Source organism: Manacus candei, unplaced genomic scaffold, assembly GCF_025592945.1.
Source record: "Manacus candei isolate 608988 ecotype Guabito, Panama unplaced genomic scaffold, ASM2559294v1 h1tg000092l, whole genome shotgun sequence".
Lineage (NCBI taxonomy): Eukaryota > Metazoa > Chordata > Aves > Passeriformes > Pipridae > Manacus > Manacus candei.
Window position 1 is genome coordinate 1,079,258 of NW_026138140.1, and position 19,853 is coordinate 1,099,110.

A 19,853-nucleotide genomic window follows, 5' to 3' on the forward strand; every position below is an offset into this window, starting at 1 on the left:
CATCCCTTTTGTCACATTCTTTTGGTCCAGGCCACAGAAAACAGACCTCACTTCCTTGAAAAGAGCACATACAAATGGCATAGTGGGGTGGAAGGAGACAGAGAGGGGCTTTGCTGCGTTTCTTTAGCTGGAGTGCCACATTACTCTCCAGGGATGGAGCAGAGTTTTGATTTTTGAATGTAAGAAAAAATTACACAGATGGGCTGCTGCAAGTGGTAGAGGTTTATTACTGCTTTTTTTTCAGTTCCTTTTTAAATCCTTACTTCAAAAGCTCTGTTTTAGGCTTTAAAAGAAAACCGAAAACCAAACCCACCCACACAAAAAAAACCCAAAACACCTCACAAAAGCAATTTTGTTTGAAGGACCTGAAAGTTAACTCTCAGAGGCCACTGGAAATGTGGTTTTGTTCAGGGGAGCAAAACTCCAAGAACAAAATCTGCAAGCTGGAGAACAACTCTAGAGAACATTTCTGGAGAAAGAAGGAGAAACCCTCAAAACCCTCAGAGGTTGGTGGGTTTTTTTTTTTTAAACCTCTGTGTGTGCTGGCGTGTCTTCATCCCCATACAAGCTAAGTTAAATAATTTGCTTGGGTTTTTTCAGTTCATTTGTATCTCCCAGGCAGCCTTTTTTTCTGCTTCTGAGGTAGAGTTAATTTTCTTCACAGTGTCTGGTATGGGGCTGTGTTTTGGATTTGTGCTGAGCACAGGGTTGATAATACAGAGATGTTTTTGTTGTTGCTGAGCAGGGCTCACACAGAGCCAAGGCCTTTTCTGCTTTTCACACTGACACGCTGGTGAGGAAGTTGGGGGTGCAGGGATGGTTGGGAGGAGACACAGCTGGGACAGGTGACCCCAACTGACCAAAGGGATATGCCAGATCTTATGGCATTATGCTCAGTATATACAGTAGAGGGAAGAAGAAGGAAGGGAGGGACCTTTGGAGTTAAGGTGCTTATCTTCCCAAGTAACCACTAGGGTTGATGGGGCCCTGCTCTCCTGGAGATGGCTGAACACCTGCCTGCCCATGGGAAGCAGTGAATTAATTCCTTGTGTTGCTTTGCTTGTGCGTAGGGCTTTTGCTTTCCCTATTAAACTGTCTTTATCTCCACCTATGAGCTTTCTGGCTTTTACCCTTCTAATTCTCTCCCCCATCCCCCTGGTGGGGGACTGAGCAAGTGGCTGTGTGGGGCTTGGTGGCTGCCTGGGGTTAAAACACGACATTAGAAGTCTCAATTGCCACTTGAACCACGTAACACTTGACTAAAGACTATCTTCTAGTGGAAAGAAACAGAAATAGCAGAATAGAAGGAAAGTTTTATTCCAAGCAGAGGATAAGGCTCAGTAATAGACAGTACTGCTTCACTTTCATTCTCACTATAATATGTCTGCACGTACCTAAACTGGTGAGCTCTAGTCACAGACCAGGCTTCTCCCACAGCACCAGGTGTTGACATCAGGATTCAAAGGAAGGCCCCAGACACTGGAATCTCATACTCTAACTAAGCAAAAGGCCAGGATACTACAGCATGCTCTGCCATAGGCTGAGCTAACCCACCAACTCATACACAGTTCCTCAGTATCTTCTCATTTTTTCAGATGTTTTACTCTAAGCCCAACTAGTCCACATTTCTTGCAAAAGTGGATACAACAGCATTAATACTTAATTTCTGATAAAAGGCATCTTCTACCAGCATACCTTGTTATCAGTGAATTACCAGTAACTGGAACAGACTAGGCATCATGGTTGTCACTCACAGGGATGCCACAAGTTTGCAGAGTAACAGCACAGGAACTCACCAAGGCACGTACAACCCAAACTGGCAGGGACTCGGTGAGCTGTGCTCTCTACCTGTAATACACTGGGACAGCCACAGGTGCCTCCTCTAACCTACTGCTCTCCCATTTAGGCAGGTTGTAGGTTTACAGTGCTCATGCACCGGCTTCATTTTGTTGCTCTGTGCATTCTGAGGGAATTGAAACTCTTCCCAACAGTTTCTTGTTGGTTACTGTATTGCACCTACTGTTGACACCCAGTTACCACAGTTTCAATATGATGCTACAAGATTACACATTAGTAAGTAGCAAAGGCCCTATGACAGGAGGCATCCAGAGGCTTGCAGAGTACCCAGCAGAAGAACCAGACCTGGCTGCAAAACCTTCCATGCCAAAGCACTGTCTCTTTGCTTGTCCAACTGCTTTTATTCCCTTCTCTGCCACAGTTCCTTACATGTCACACCATATATACCACACCAGCCTCTGCCATCTAAGTTTATGACACAACACCCAACATCTATTATAAAAGAAGCTCCAGCATCACTGTATAAGAACTCATAAAGTGTTTTTCTCTTTACAACAGATTTGATGTTAATTTTTCGCTAAGTTTAATACATCACATAATGAGCTTCCTGTCTGCGTAACACAACCTGTATAAAAACAAACCTTTACAAGTCTCAAAAATAACCCTCAGCTCTAATACCTGGAATTCAAGAGCAGTAAGATGTTACAATGAAGGAAATAAGTGCCACAGAACTTCCATGTGTTATCATCATCTGACTAAGCTGAAAGACAGATTGGAAGAAAATTCGAGAATATTTCCTTATGGTTTTGTTTGTTTGCCTGGCTGGTTTCATTTGGTTTTGGAGGGGTTTTTTTTAATACAGAAAGCTCTATAAAATAGCAGTCCAAACTGAACTCTACAGTTCACAGGTTAAAGAGACTGTATCTCCAAGCACAGAAAGCACAAGGCACAGGTACTTGTAAAAAACCATACTCACTTTCTGTGTAGGACACCTGCACATACAGATTAGACTTTCAAAATACTCACATTTTCTCACTGTATGCTGGTCAGTTGAACTCTTCTGTAGCTTTCCATTCACCAGCTCCCAGGCAGCTACTAAAGAACAGGTCACAGCAGATGATGTCATCAAGTAGGCATCTGCCAGGTGGCTGTTTGCTGTGGTTCTGATCAGGTGAGAAGCCTCATCCAAAAAAACCTGGAGAAAATCAGCTCACCTGGCTGCTACCTACAGCAAAGACAGTCTTAAAGATGACCTGGCTCACACTTAGGAGCTTTGCTCACATGATCATGAAGGTAAGGAAGGCGACTAGAGCAAAACAGAAAGAAGTTGCCTTGTAAAATGGCTCTTGTTACACCAGGCATCCACTTGTGGATGCCTCTTCTTGTTAACAGGAGTCGTAACAGCAAAACAATTCTCATGGTACGTTGCATCCCCTGCCCTGCAGGTGGGGTGTGGAACAAAGCTGACAAGGCCTTCTGAGATAAAGAAAGGTTTTTGAGCTGTAGTCTGTGTGTCTCTAGGGGTGTGTGGAAGCTTGCTGATAGGCTTAAAATCACTTTAGCAAAACAGACACCTAAAAGAGAAATACTTCAGGGATCTGCAAATCTAAAAAGGTCAGTAGTCCACTTAAGGATGTTAACTCTTAGTGCTGAAGACTTCCATTATAGCTTATTCAGCTGCCAGGCATTACAATAAAGCACCCCACTCTGGCCTCGGCATCTAAAGTTAAAACAAAGCCATAGTCTTCAAAATGGTAATTATGGCTTCAAATTAATGTCATTATTTGAATGAATATCATTATTTGATACACATGTAAACTAATCCACATAGTCTCATACACAGACCATAGTGCTTTTTCATACATGTATACATACTTGAATTTGTCTGTGTAATAAACCACAACCACCTGCTTTTCCCTCTAGCATGACTTTTAATAGTTAAAAATCAAATCTGTGCAGAGTGTACTTTATTTGTTCACATTACCTATTTGTGGTTAAAAACCACTTCATCTGACAGTTTAAAAGCATTCTTTTAAAACAAAGGAATTAAACATAGCTTGTGCTAAAAAAATCTGCAAGTTACATGGATGCAATATTATACAGGAGTATAAAAAAATCAACAGTATTCTACAGAAAATATTCTCAAAACAGCAAATAAAGATTAGGCATGTAGGCATGATCCTGAACCGAACAAATATCAATTAAAAAACAGCTAACAAAATTTAAAAAAAAATCCTGAATTTCTGTATAAAAAAAGCAAGGATTCAAAGTGCAGGTGCTCCAGTTTTCATTTGAACATATTATTCAGTAAGTCAATACAGGATACTATTCATTTTATATAAAGTGACAGTGTTCTCAGTAAGACTTAAACATTCAGTTACATTATCTTGCAGATTTTTTTTCATTACTGCTACTTTACACTGTAGTAAATAAAGACTTATGCAATACAGGCTTTCATTTTCTTAATCTAACAAGAATATAATAGGTTGGTGGTAATGGCTAGTTTTAAGAGCTAAGCTATATTTGCTGCAGATCAGCCTTAGAAGTAGATATATATATATTTTTTTTTAAACTTTTAAAAACAGATTTCAAATTTTAAAAAGAGACTCTACCAATCTGTTCTGGGACCTGCATATACTGTCTTTGGAGCACACCAGCAAAGCTTCCAAGTCCACTGGTTAGGAACACAGCTCTGGGCAGGGTCATGCTGGAAATCTTTCTTTGGTGGCTGCAGCTGGGAAAGGGCTCTCTCTGCCAAGCTGAACCCAGGGAAAAGGCAAAAGGGCTTTGCTTTCCATCAGAGCAGAAACCATCACATTTATCCACATTTGCCTGATGTGCCAGCTAGGTTTGGGATGGACTTCTCACTTTTACTTGAGCATACCAGTCTCAGGCAGAGGAAGTTAGGAGCCAGGCAGGTGTCACTGAAGTGGTCTTTCATATATTCAAAAAAATAAAATTGAAGCATACATTAGAAACCTCTTTGAAAAAAATTATATGAAATAAAATTATCCTTCAGGGATGTTGCCTGGAACTTAATTTCACCTGAGGTCCTTTTCAGGTTGACAGCATCCCTTTAAATTTTAGGTTTTTCCCATTTTGTTGATTTTTTTTTTCCCAAGAACCAGATCTCTATATATGTCTATTTAAAAAATGCACATAAATATTGGCATTAAGGTTACATTTAGAAATTCAGAACTTATCTTTACCATTATATATTGACAGCAAGATTAATAATACACACACTTCACTGACAACCGTTATTTTTTTTTTCTGTATTTTGAATAAAATTTGCATTTGTGTAACATTTCCCACAGAAAGAGTGATTATACTTCAAGATAGTTAAGTCTGCACCCCAACATTTTCACATTAGTGAAAACAATCATGTTCTGGAAATACCAGGGCCTGTGCCAGGTACTAATAAATACAGAATAAGAAAAAAAAAAAAAGAAAATAAAAACCCCGACTGCCTTTTATCCCGACATAGTAGAGATTTCATAGTCACTGGCCGAGGTTATGGGTCTGCCCCTCATCCTTACGTTTTTAGCATTGGTAATCCTAGCCATCATGGACACAGGCTTGTCAAAGTACCTCACCAGCGCTGGCTCAGTCAAAAGGGAGGCTAAAAACTGCTCGAAGGTGATGGCCCAGTCCCTGTCGATGCTCGTGCTCCTGCGCAGAGCGGCGCCGTGGTTGCTGCGCACCAGAACGGTGTCCTCGCCGATGTCCTCGCAGTGCAGCTTCTCCTCCTCGTGCGAGCCCGCGCTCAGCACCGAGTAGGAGGACATGGAACTGTCGTCTTTCGTGTCGTCATCGGAAATGAGCATGGAGGAACAGGCCCCGTTGTCCCTGGGAGAAGAGTCGTCGAGCTTAATGTCTTCCATCTGCATGCCCAGGGCGCTGTCGGGGCAGACGGCCTCCTCCTCGCTGCTTGGGAGCGGCTTGTGCTGCTCCAGGGGGTACTGCTGATGCTCTTTCTTCTGAAACAGCTCGCTCTGGAGAGCTTTGCTGCAGCTGTTGCCGCTGCTGTCTGCCTCGCTGGCGGGCTGCACGCTGAAGAGCTTGCCCACTTCGCCGATCTCCAAAAGCAGGCTGGTCACAGCAGCGGTGGCGTGGTACAGGTCCTGCTCGTTGGGGTCCTCGCTGAACATGTTGTACATCGTCTTGCACAGCTCAATGAACTGCCCCTGAACACGGAGGGAGGAAACATTAATGAGAGCAGGAAACAAATCAGGCTGACGTCTACTAAATCAGTTTTAAAAGTCTGGAATTGAGGCATGACAATAGTTTGTGTGATTAAACTAAAATTGGGAATAATTTGAGTGCAGTCTAGAAAGCATTTTCTGTGACTGGGCAGTTAGATGTGTTGCCTGTCTCAAAGCTATTTAGAATAAACCACTGGATGTTTCGTCCACCATATGACAAATATAATTCTCTGCGGCCACTGGGGGGCAACAGAGGGTGAGCAGTGAGACACAGCATTCATTTTGGTGGATTTTCTTGTAGGAGTGATGCTAAGTATAACTAGGGGTCTGCTAAAACTAATGAGAAGTAATGAAAAATTAAATAAGACCTGCAGCACTCTTTAACTGACAGGGGTAACTTAGTTGGATGCAAGTCTTCAGAAATTCAAAACTCATGAATTAAACAGGAAGGAGATTTGCTCAGGGCTACCTGAAGTAAGAATCATTGTTCTACAGGGAATAAACCTTCCCTACATGCTCTGGAGGGAAGAGCTATCCCAATGGGTCTCCTCCTCCTTAGCAGCTGTGGATCTGAGGGGAATGAAACTGGCAGTATAAATCACAAAACATAAAATGCTTCTTTCAGTTTATGCGTATCAGACATTATTAGCTAGCTGGCAATATTCAATGTCACATCACCCTTTGCCTAGAGATCAAATTAATGTTATCATTCCTATATGTGTGTATCTCATTTGTGGGATGTTTTGGGAGCTGAATGCCAGTTACAATACTTTGAAAACAACTAACTTCTGTAATCAGCTGACTGCTGCTCTGTGGTAAAAAATGTATCTGCCTCAAAATAAAACCTTTGTTCAGTGTTAATTGAATATTTATACATATGTGAAGAAAGTTTAACGCTAATGAAAAATAAGTAACTGTCAACAGAAGTACCTGATTCAGCTTGGGCAAATCCTTTGCGTTTTTGGCTTTGGATTTATTTTCCTGGGTCCACATTCTCAGGTAATTTCGATTCTCTTGTGAGCTCTTCTTGCCTATTGGCAACAAATTACCCATATATGCAGGAAAAAGTCCATGAAGAAACCTTAAATTAATACTTTTTTTTCCATGTTCAAAAGGAGCATCTTTACAAGAAACGAAAGATGTAACTCACACGGAGACACCATGCATACCTTTGTCTGTTTTCAGACTCACTGTAACAAACCCATCATCTACTCCTTGTTTGTTCCTGCTGTCTAGGCCAACAACTAGGAAGTGGAGGGGCAGGGGGAGAGAGAGATCAGCGTGGTTTTAGATACATACATAGTTTTCATGTGTACAGTGCAAAATAAGAAAATGTTTACACTGCAGAAAATGGAGAGTAAAAATGATAGGAATAAATGATGATTTTTGCTTATTCTTAAACCTGCTGACATATTTAATTTATAATATCACTAATAAGCCTTGAACCATCTTAAATTTTGTTTGTGTAGTACAATGATTAGCCTGTGTTACCACAACACAGACAACTTCTAGCATGATGTATGTTTGGTGATTATATTAATGCATTTTCTCTTGTCTCTCAGGACTTAAAATTGCCATTTCCAATCTATTAAACTCCTACCTGTATTTTCAAACAACCTTCCTCCCCCTTGTAACCTGAAGAATATTTTCCTTGAATCAGAGAGAAACTTCACATCAAATATCTCAAGAAAGATAATGCCATTTAAGGCAACGGCAACAAGACACTGCCTTTCATCAGGGCACAAAAAGATTTCAAACTGCTGAACTACATTTTGATGTTTTAGTCTCGGTTTCACAGAATATTTTAAGTTCTGATCCAAATATATCGTGAAAGTCAATGTATCTATTCTTATTCTCCATCAACACATATATGCTGGACTTATCCCAAAACAACATCTACTAAAACACACTTGATGACATTATTCTGCAAGTACTTCTGCAAAGCACAATCCAGGGTGGCTTGTGGTGTAAACATGCCTGCACCTCTAAGAATATAAAATATATACAAATACTTCATATTTCCTTTTACAGGGAATACTTCACTTGCAAAGTTTAACCCAATTAAAAAGTAGCACATGTTGTTTGAAATGCATTACCTCATCTTCTCATGCCCAAGACAAAAGATGCCTACCGTGTGTACACTCTGGTGTGATGTCTTCAAAAAAGTACTGAGTGGCTTCAAAAGCAGAGTCTGGCTCTTCTTGCTCAGGGGACGGATCTAAGGAATATAGTAAATATATTTCATTAACAATTCCGCCCTTAATTAAAAACAAAAAGATATTTCCATTCATACATGGAGAATGTCAGTTTCTAGAAGGAAAAGTGAGGATGTGATGGACTAGGAACCACCTCTTTTCAGCTCACAGGAAATGAACAGCTGGACCTGAACTGTCTTCTCCCCAATATCCAATACTGTCTAAAAAGGAGCTGCCTGCCTTCAGAGGTTGGCTTACCCATCTTCCCATGTCTACTTCCATTACTTTCTTCTGTGTAGCTCAGTGTGTCTTAAGCAGGGTATCAACTCCTTCCCAGCTGGAAACAGTCTGTCATGACTTGCTATGAGCTTACCAGTCCCCCAATACCAGAAACTGCATTTTTAAAAAGAGATCTGTTATAGTTCAATATTTTTTTAAAGTATTTAAAGCTTTCTTTCCCCTGTTTAATTAATGAATCAGTCAAGCCTACCTCCAAGCAAAGCCAGCTGGGAGCAATCAGGGACTCATGCTCAAAGCACATGAAGGTGAATGTCCTCCTAAAGCCTTTAGACATCTCTACCAGAGCATGTAAATGGACACTAGACTTAAACCACCCAAGCAGTTGCAACATACTTAAAATTGCAGGTTCAGTGAGGACAGCAATAGGTTCTTTACGGCACTTGTGTGACAAGACAGAGAGGATACAGTTCCAGGGTATCATCTTCACAGGCAAAATTGTTTTGAGATGTTTTCGTCCCCTCTCCACCCTAATCTGCCTCTCTCACTTAGCTGAGTCCAAGTTTGTACAGCTCCCTGGAAAACACATCTATGAAACCATCTGGAGCTTCCCTCTGCAAACAGTTGTGTCAGCCCAGAGGGGAAACCAAGAACAAAGCCTGGGGACAGAAAGGAGGAACCAGGGCATGCAGGAACATTTCAAACTAGCTTTGATATTAAATAAAGTGCATTATTACGGTAACAAAGGTTGAAGAACACTGTATTTATGCATGGGGGATATCACCAACCCCAGATCAACAGGCAGAAGACACATATAAATGGCCTGTGTGTGGCTTGAGCTGTGTGGGTGCTTTCAGACTTTTCAAATCTCTGTCTGGTTATGGTAGAAGCTCTTTATTTTACTGCTGCATAAACAGCTACAATAGTTCCAACAAATTAATTTTTAATTGGGAAAGCTAGTCATAAACAACTCTGCTCCAAATTCCTGTTCTCAACAAGACAACAGCTATTTTAACATCATTTACTTACCAGGCAAAACATGCATTTTATACAGTAGCTTCAGCTTCTCTGTAAGATCTCCATGGCATGCTGCACCTAAACAGCATGACATACAGTACATTAATACTCAGCATTCAATGCCATTTTATTTATTATTGCTGCAATATTTTGGTTTAGAAGCTGCTACATTTACTCTGGAAAGCACTGTAGTCCCTTTACAGACCAAAATCATAAGGCAGTCACTTGATATGTAAGATTATACAGTCTGCAGTAGAAATAGCAAGAGAACACAGACCAATTTACCCTGAATTTTGTATTTCAACCTTGGGTCCTTCATTAAATGCCTATTTTATAGTGCTCAAAAATAAGCTACGGTCATGGCATTACCACCCCAGAAAGGCCTCTGGCTGAAAGTTAACAAGACCTTTTTGTGTGGACCTCAAACTTTCTAATCTGAGGATCCAATAAAAACATCACAAGACTCAGAGCAATAAGATATTTACTGAAAAAAGAGAGAAATTCAAGTAAACAGCATTTATCATAGCTTAGCCATGGGCTAAACTGATGTTCAGGCAACACTTTCTAATGATTTATCTCTATTCCTTTCTGGTTAACACCGTAATTAGCTGTATGAAATCCAAGCAGTCTATTGTAGCCCCTCCTTCCAATTAATTAAATGGATAGTAGTTAATTTTAAAGTAATGAAATAACTGTTAATCAGACTTCTTAATAAATCTCACTTGTTGTGACACGCTATTCATAAACAAATGAATTGACCTTCAATAATTAGGTTATGCAGAGATTTATTTTACTTTATAGATGACCGTGTCAACTTGCCTCTGCTATGTGCAAACTACAATGTGTGGTTTGGCAAATCCTAGCAATCACAGTCTCTTGTAAAGCTGAATGCTACAATAAATACTGATATTAGGCCAAAGGATTGAGCACAACTACATTAGCCATTTTGCTTTCAGCTTGGTGTTTTAAGCACAAAACCTTGTTATGTTCCTCTCTGGTGCACCACGCCGTGCTTTCCCTTGTATTGAAACCATGCCTTAGCTTATGCCCCCAGACACCAGGTGAAGTGCCCCACTGCTAAAGGCAACCTGAAATAACCAAAGCATAGAATTGCCTGCAGTTCTGCATCCTCCAGCAACAGCTAGGGAAGCAGTCACCAGGGCACAGGGTGACACATGTAGGCTGCTTGTTCCTCTCTCTGTCCCCAGATGAGAACTCAAAAAGCTCAGTTGCTACTGCTTTTCACCTGAGATGAATCTGCGCGTGCTTCCTAATGTCAGGCCCTTTCTTTCCCCCTCAAAATTACGGAGAGCATTGCCAGCAGGTCGAGGGAAGTGATCCTGCCCCTCCACTCAGTCCTACTGAGGCCACATCTGGAGTCCTCTGTCCAGTTGTGGGCTCCTCCGTACATGAAAGACATGGAGCTCCTGGAGCAGGTCCAGCAGAGGACAACACAGCAGTGGTGTCTGCTGTTGCCACCACAAAAGTGGTGGCTGCAGTTGCCCCTCCCTTGACCACAGGTGGAGGGGTGCAGAGTGTTTGTACAGCATTCAGCTCCCCGAAAGCATTGGAGAAGTGGTGAGGTTAACACTCTGCTTTCTGAACGTGCTTCCACAATCTGTGGTTGAAGAAAAAGAGTTTTCAAAAAGGAAAAAAAAAATACACTCAGGTACTCCTTACAAGACACAGTTTTCATGGTGCTGACTTTTGCAGGAGGCTGTGATGAGTGCTGCAGTCAGCAGCAGCCACTGGAGAAGTGGGAGGGCTGCACGTTCTGCAAAGAGAGTATTGCAAAAACATGATGGGAGGCAGGAGACCACTTTGAGTCTGGGTAGAAATCTCTCCAGCTTACTAGGAAGCAGAGTCAACAACTGTCATGCTCTAATTCAGTGTGGTACAGGGATGCAGGTGAATAACAGCTCATAACCAAGGCTGATAACCCCTTTTGAGCAGCACCACTCCTTAGGCAAATTAATCAAGATCACTCCTTTAGTTGAAATTGCAGTAACATAACACAGAGTAAATGTACAGAAGAATATGCCAGGTTGTTCCATCTTTGCTCAGCTGAGGCCTTAGAGGCACCTGAAGCAGGAAGTCTTTGAGCTATTTGCTGCAGGGACAGTGAAAAGGAAACAGAGATTCCCAGTTGCAGCTACAGCACTCTCACATCCCAAGGATTTCAGACTGACACAGAAGAAAGGGCCATGAGATCACACCACCACCCTTTGACACCTCCTCTTCACGCAGCTCCTAGAAGAAGTCAGTGGCATCCATGAGAGGTTTTGAAGGAACAAATCCTTATGGTTACATAGAATAACACTATTGAAAGAGAGAGGTGTGAAACAGAAATGCTTCTGGTGCCATGGCTGCTTCAGAGGACAACAAGCAGCCTCCAAAATGGGCCATACCTAGAAAGTACTTGGACAAGGACACTTCCTTTAGGAAAGACAGACTTGAAATCAGGGCCAGAGTTCAATTCTGCTGTTTGGACTCAGTAAGAAGCGAGAGGGCAGTGCCCACAGGTCACCTCCAGAATGCCCATCCTCTGCCCATGCTTGCCAGGACAGCCACAAGGAAAAGGTGACACAGGCATCTTCTCAGCAAATGCATCTTGCTCCAACAAAACATACTTGTCATATAAGATACTTTCCTAGCCAAAGCATATTGGGTTGGTGAGGCAGACTGAAGCAGCTGATGTTTGTGGAATTATTAAAAGTCCTGGGGTATGGTGAAATATGCTCAAAGAGATCCAGTGTTGTTTCTGTTGATTGTCTTGCCCTTTCTACCATTCATGTGCTTCTTAGACAAAAGGGGTCAGCAGGGTTGACTTTTTTTAGAAAAAAAAAGTTTTTAAGCTACACCACACTGGGCTTAGTTTCTGAAGAAATGTGGGTTTGCAGAACGAGCAGTTTTGATTATTTCACTCATTCAAGATTTTAATTCAGTCATGTTGGCTTATAGCCACATTTGTGCATTTTATATTAATTTCTGTTCACAGTGGTCAACACTGGTCGCTGTTCTTATTACTCATTATTGGTTCCAAAAAATGCTGTCTCGGTCAAAAACTGGTTTATTGATATTAACGGCACTCTGTTAACAGCAGGAATAGTTAATTCATGGGTCATCAAAAGGCCATTGAGTGTTACCTGGCACAAATTGCTGCATCACTGGGGTTTTTGGGTGGTGTGAAGGGGAGGTGTGCAACCAGCTTTACTGTCACATAGCTATTTTGTACCTGCAAGAGAGCAGGTGTTACCATCACTGCACAGAGGTTTTAATGCAAGGCTGTATTTGGAGCCCTAACACTTAAGCATAGTCTTACAAAGAGTTGCTAAAAGCCAGATTGGGAAACCTTTTCTCTCTCAAAAAAGGATCAAAATGTAAAGCTGAAGGAAATGCCAGGTTGCCATGAAATACATGACAGATGGTGAGATGTTGATCACTTACAAGGAACAATTCCTGCTATATTTAAAAAAAGACTGGCCAGTTCCTGCCTCATGTTATTCCTAAGGCTTGCACATTCCCTGTGTGGTGATACTGACTTTCATGTCCTGAAATCTGGTTTCCTCAAGACCTGCATGGGCCATAACCTTCACAACCAACACTCAGCCTCCTTCTCTGACCTGCACCTCCACTTTCTCCTTTTCAGGTGACTTGCATCCCGCTCTCAGTCTGCAGCCTTGCTTGCTGATTTCAGAAGGAATACAGGTAGTACCTCCCACTGCAAATACCATGGGGTGTGTTATCTTCCCCTCATGCAGGAACACACCTATGTGCCACCTCAGCAGGCTTCTGAAGAGAAGGACTTTTATTCAGGGGCAAAACTAGCATCCTCACTCTATCCTTTCCCTGCCCCTTACATATGCACACAAATTTCTCAAGAACCTTCTCCATGAACAACTAAGGGAACAAATGCTGCCTCTCTCCTCTTCCAGAAGCACTAACAAATGGTAAAAACTCCCATCTTTCAGGGAAAGCTTAAGGAACATACAACAAAATGCAGTGTCACTGAGAAAGGAACACTACACAAGAACATACAAAGGGTTTTTCCAAAGGAAATACTCTGACTAGGAGTAATAACACCATTAAGCACACAAATTGGGGTCCATTTCTGCAATGAATTAGTAGTGAGGGAAATCTTCAGATCCTAATGGATGTGCAGTTCAGGTGTGTGATACACCACTGGCTAATGTAGATGCAGCTACTGAGACCAGCCTAAACCCCAGCAGGAACCACCGTCACAGGCATGATAACATGAACTCAACAGAAAAGTAACTTATGCAAATTAGCATATGTTAAACTCATTATCTGATAGCTAATATAAGATCTGTGTTTCTGAAGGACGGGACACCCTTCAGAACAAACCATTTTGGTCCCATTACTTTGGAGGTGCCGTGAACCCTCCTTACTTAGCCCAGAGACGAACTCGCGGAAGTTGATGAGCAAGTCTCCATTTTCATCGAGCAGCCTGAACAAGCGGGCAGCCAGGATATCCGAGTGAGTCCCACACGCCCAGGGAAAGAGGAGAGCGAACATGCCCTTGAACTGCTCGAAGTCAATGCGGTACTGCTCCAGGTAGGGCAGGCTGGGATCGTGCCGCTCGGTGGCATTGCTGTTTCCCCCCCAGTAGCAGCTGGTCAGATGTTCTGCCTGAACAGAAGGGAAATACCATGAGACTGTCAGCACCTCTGTGAACAGTTCATCGTTATCAGTGATAAAAAAACCTCCCGAACTTGTACACACACACACACATTCTTAAAACAGTGTAAGATAACAGATGTATTTGAATTTTCCTAGCCCTTCCACTTCTGGAACAGGTTTCTCCTCTAACCAGAATAAAAAGACATCCCTCTATTTAAAAAAAAAAAAAAAAAAAAAAAGGTAAATCAAAACTTGTTCTGCCTCCTAAGCAGATGAAACATGAAATTCCCATTTTGAGCAGAGCCGTAAGCAGCTGTGACTTCCATATATACACAGGCTTGTTGTGCTTAGTCACCCTGTTCACTCTCATTACACAGTCAAGTCAGAAAGGGGAGTCCTATGAAATCTTTATTTAATCTCTAATCATATGAAAATAGCTGTTTATTTGAAATATTTTTTGTTGAACTGTTGATTCTCAAAAATACTGAACAATGTACTATTCTACTGAACTCATTGAAGGTTCTGGAGCTGGTTTTGGCAGCACCTATTTAAAAACAATTCAGAAGCTTAAAGAAAAAGATACAAGCACTGCCCAGTGATCAACCAGGACTGTCTGACTCGGTCTCACTGATTCCATGGAAGACTGAAAGAGGGTACTGAGGGATTTGGACAGTCACCAGACTTGTCATTTACAGATGGGAAATTAAAAGTAAATAAATTCTTCATGGTATATATATATATAAAAAAATCTCTGTTATAACAAAACAGAGGACGAAAGCATCTTAAAACACTGTGCATGAAGGTGAAGTTAAAGCATTTAACTTCTCACCTTTCAATATTCGGATCTAACAGCATTGCTGTTCAATCAACTTACAAGGACACATCACTCTGTAACACTAAATTCCCACGTAACATATTAAAGCATTAACAATGGCAAAAATCAGCTATTGTGACTACGAAAGCATTAGCTCTCTCAGACAATAAAACAAAGGCATTTCTCTGCTAAATTCCAAAACTTAGGTCAGGTAGAGAGAGACATAGGTTAGGTTTCTAAAGACTGATCAAAAGCCTCTATCTATTCACTTTTTGTTTTCATCAGTGCAGGCATTTTTTTCCATGGACAAATTATTCATTCATATTACTTTTCCATAGTGAATTATTCACCTCCTGATGTTTTAAAAATGGCTTTTTTTGTTCTTGTTGGTTTTTTGTTGCATGTTTTTGCTTGGTTGGTTTTTTAAAATCAATAATATAGCAGTTAATTCACGTTTGTACCAAGATACCCCAACAGTAACTCACAGACTTGACCTGGTCTTTAGAAAAGACACTGTCCCACAACAAAAATAAATGTTTACATTTCCTGAAGGTAATATGATCTTATCTTCACTTAGCTTTACCTTGAAAAGAGCATATAGTTCCTCCAGTTCATCGATAGTAAAAGAAGTCTCTGTCACAATAGTTCGTACCTTTTGAAACATAACATTAACAGTTATGGACTTGAAATCCACGTTTCACTGAAAAAACTAATCTGAATTTCAGAAACTGACTGGCCTTAATATTTGCAAAGAAGATTATTTCAGTACTTACCACATTGCGCTTTGTAGTATCTTCAAGGGTTTGGATGACTTTTAGTCTTTGTTTGAATCTCATCTGTTCAATTAAATCCGCTCGGATACTTCCAAATTTCTTAAAAGAGAAAAAGTAGTACAGGATAGTCTGTGTATTAATATTCAGAATATTTAGCTTGCCTTTAATGTATTTCAGAAATTAATTCAATTATGTGATATACCACAAATGGAACTGCTGTTAAGGCATTTTTTTTAACACATTACAAAGTTATGAAGACTTTATGAAGATTTTATTTTTCCCAATAACTGATTTTCATTTGAAAAGGCCTTTATTAAATTTCAAACTGTAATCTCAGTAATTAGAAACCTGTTGCCTGGCAAAACTCTATGAATAGATTGTTTCATTACTCCCCCTGCAGGGTTTTATTTCAGCATGTCCTGGAATGTCTCATAATCATGACAGAAGAGAGGATATTTCAACTAACTTGATCTCTACTGGCTGAGACAGTATAGCAGTCCTTACATTCTCAGGATCTGAAACCAAGTATCAAGAATGCAACTTCCATCAGGAAAAGATTCTTTTAAGTACCCAAGTCTTATTTTCAGAAGTTTCTTTTACAATGCACATAACAGTGTCAGGGAGCTCCTGAAAACAGTACAGAAGCATCTTAGGGGAAAACCTATTAGGAATAACATTCCATATCTTCATAAGCAGAGAATCTCCAAGATTCATTTTTGTAGAAGTATTATAAGCAGAAGTTTCTTACCACTCAAAAAACACTTGTAACATACTTAAAAAGGCACAGATGATCAGCAGGAACAATAATGCCAGATATCAAGTACACCACATGTAAAACTATAAAGAGGTGGCAAGAAACTTTCAAACAAGATGGATTTATATTTCCAGTGCAAGTGCATCTACACAAGCAGGTTATAATTTGCTGTCACCTTCTTGTATGATCAAATTAATGACAAAGCTGCATTTATCTATAAAGATGTTAATCTTTATCATGTACCTTGGGAATAAAAAGATGCTTAATTTACCTTGAGTATTTTGCAAATAAAGAACGCTTTTGACAAAAATGGAATCTAGATAAACATTTATGAATATCAAGCATCACAGACGTCACAAAACCTTGAAAAGACAGGTATTTTGGCTCTGAGACCAGATCTATTCCAGCAATCAGAGTTTATTTGCTGTTCTGTAGGCCAAATGAGAAGGTCTGTCCACATCCTTGAAACTAAGACTCATGCAGCCTACATGCAGAAAAGGAAGGTTGCATGCAATTACCTTTTGGGAATGGTGCCTGGCCCATTTTAACTTTCGAATTGTATAAGGAATTGTTGGAAGTGTGTCACCTGTTTTAAGTCAAAACTGTATCAAACCTTTCAGCAGCACAGACCTTTGAGTGTCAGCTGTTTGGTTAAAATGGCCAAGATCCAGAGACTACTATAGACGTAGCTTAAGTGTTTAAGGCCTATTTTCTTTTCCAGACTAACACACAAATCAAATGAGTTAAGCACATCACAGCTCTGAACAGGAGTCTACGCTCCATGGGCAGCTAGTGAACTGTGCACAGGCTTTTAAAACTGCAGGGATTATACCTTATTTCAGTCACTTCTATTATGAACATTATGACACTAGGGTCTATGGTTTCTGAATTAAATGCAATATTGAATGAAAAGATAAAGAGATTTCTTAGTAGAATGTATTCTTGGTAAATAAAAAAAAAGTACTGGCAGTGTAAAATGCACTTGTTATGTATATTCTCTTATTTCAAGAATGTTTTTCCTTTGAAAGTCTCCTCAATACCATCAGTTAAGTATCAAAGAATTCATCTAGACCACTTTAGTTTTCACTGGAGACTTCTAATATGTGCATCTGACATGATTACCTAAGAGCTGGACAGGGTCAGAGCACGATGGAAAGCAGCTCATCATAAAACAATCCAAACATTGTGCTTTTGCCAGTGCTATCAAGCTGTCAGGCTCATCAGGTTCCCATGACATATATCATAGGACAGTCTGCAAGGTTCTCCCCTTTCCTTGGGGGTGGGGGGTGTGTGTTTGAGGGAGGGTAAATGTCTCCAAGATAAAACATCTTCTTCAGCTGTAGGTCTTCCTACTTTTTGTAAACAATAAATGTCTAAGAGATGAAGATGGATTAAGATGGTTACCTTTAACAGTTTAAATTCTAAAAAAATAACCAAAATATGCTCACTTACTTGGTATTTCCCTCTTTGTGGCTGTAAGAAAGCTAACAGTGAATTCCCAGCCCTGACTGCACATAACTAATGGAGAAACATTACAGATGTAACAGATGCCTTCAAGTTTTTTTATCTTAATAATATACTAATGAATTGTTGGGGTCTTTTTAATAATCAAATCAACTACAGTGACTCCCCTGAAACTAATTCCGTCTTTGCAACCAACTCCTGCTTTCCTCACAGTTCTTCACTCTCCATGCTACTTGTTTTGCCTAATTATACTGGAGCACAGAGGGTTATCTGGAAGGAGCTACAAGGTTCTGTGCTGCAGAAGCCCCAGAAAGACAGACTGGCTCTGCATAGAGTCAGGTTATTAATCTAAAAGCAGTTAAGCCAATGGAAGCAGTCTTCACGGCAAGGAAAACAGAAAAATACAGCGGAAACAGAATTTCACATAAATGCCCTTCTCCCCATTCTAACATTGGTTGAACAACTTTGGGTGATACATTTTGCCCTCCAGAACAGAATACTCTAAGAATCACCTACTTCCTTATTAAATAGCTATCAAGCAAGGGGGTTTTAGGAACATAGGAAGTGCCTTTGAAAAGGTTGTCCTATTTCTAAGTATGAACTGACTTCTTGAATGCTTGTTCAAATATCTGTTTATGCTGCATGTCAATGGAAAGAAAAAAGGAAATTAAGGAGAATAAATCTTTAAAGTTACTCCTTAATTTTTATTAAAAATGGTTATGTCAGTGTATATGAGAGGCTTTTAACTGAAGGCTTATTTTCAAAATTTAAGGAAAATAAAACCAGTTTTCAGATTATAATTGGTTTTGAAGGCTTTGTCCTATGCTTTATAGATATTAGTTATTACCAAATCCTTTCATTTGAAACTTTTTTAGTTTTAGTGACAGTAGAGAATATAGTGGCCCATGGTCATAATCAGCAGTTGCTGAGGGGAAATAAAAACAAAAAAGGTAAAAGAAACAAGACTCCACTGGTAATACAAAGATCTTTTGAAATTATACAGATTTCACTAATATTTCTAATATTTCAGTTTGGAAAGGCATGAAAAAACTGAGATGAGAATTAACCTTTTTCAAATTACAAGTTCAGCCTTTTGTTTGCAAATCACTTTTTGCTTGTGGGATGTTCTCCTTTGAGTCCTCAGGCTTCTATATAAAACATCTCCAATTAAAAGTTTTGGTTAAAAGAAAAAGAAAGTCTAACCCCTCTCCCTTGGCCCACTTCAGCCTTCTGAGATGAGTCTGTATTTCTTTTATGTTCTTTCGGTTTCCAGCAAAGTCAAACTATAGAGCATCAAATTCCTCTGTGAAGCAGAAGTTGTGTGCGTTGGCAAGTTCCTGTTAAGGAATCTTATCCTACCTCATAGGAAGACCTGATCAATCTGAAGATATCCACCTCAGGATAAGGCTCTACATCATCACTGAGCAGTGAGTGAAGATGAGGAATGGGTGGAAGAGTGCTGTCCTTATTAGTTACACTGTCCAAGTATCTGGTGGGAAGAAAAAAGAAGAAATGAGAAGCCCAAGATACATTTTTATCTTCCTTTCTGAGGGTTAACAGAAAAAGGGTTACATATAGATTATTAAATGTAAAAATTACCAAGCTGCTCTCTAGTAAGAGTAAGGCTAATGAAACTTATCATGAATAAAAATTCCAAAGTTTCAGCAGCATCTTGGTAACTAAGCACCACTACCAAACACGAGGAAATCAGAGGTTGCACTCAGCAATATCAGTTTGTATTAAATGACTCAAGCCCCTCTATTTACCAGCCTCCTGTTTCACTGAAATCTATTGATTCAAGATCCTACTTAATTCTTCTGAGTTGTATTTAGTCCATTCCCAAAACAATTTCCCTTGACATTGAGGCTTTATCTTAGTAACATTTAAAAGGCAGCAGGCAAAAGATGAAGTAACAAACCCCATGCAATTAACTAAAATAATCAAACAAATTAGGTT

The 19,853-nt window shown here is 40.1% G+C and overlaps 1 protein-coding gene across 2 annotated transcripts in view; it reads right to left on the reverse strand.

The window, feature by feature from the left end:
• Positions 1 to 5,067: 5,067 nt before the first annotated feature.
• The window catches only part of TBC1D9 (TBC1 domain family member 9), a 51,243-nt gene continuing 36,457 nt past the window's right edge, over positions 5,068 to 19,853 (reverse strand). The window contains exons 13-21 of one of the 2 annotated variants that reach the window (XM_051768098.1): positions 19,257 to 19,386; positions 15,680 to 15,778; positions 15,490 to 15,558; positions 13,861 to 14,101; positions 9,464 to 9,529; positions 8,134 to 8,220; positions 7,172 to 7,246; positions 6,933 to 7,033; positions 5,068 to 5,984 (exon numbers count right to left, since the gene is read on the reverse strand). In XM_051768098.1, the coding sequence (XP_051624058.1) occupies positions 5,271 to 5,984; positions 6,933 to 7,033; positions 7,172 to 7,246; positions 8,134 to 8,220; positions 9,464 to 9,529; positions 13,861 to 14,101; positions 15,490 to 15,558; positions 15,680 to 15,778; positions 19,257 to 19,386 (1,582 nt within the window). In that variant the 3' untranslated portion in view covers positions 5,068 to 5,270. The remainder of the gene's footprint in view (positions 5,985 to 6,932; positions 7,034 to 7,171; positions 7,247 to 8,133; positions 8,221 to 9,463; positions 9,530 to 13,860; positions 14,102 to 15,489; positions 15,559 to 15,679; positions 15,779 to 19,256; positions 19,387 to 19,853) is intronic. The other variant, XM_051768099.1, reaches the window with a different exon arrangement.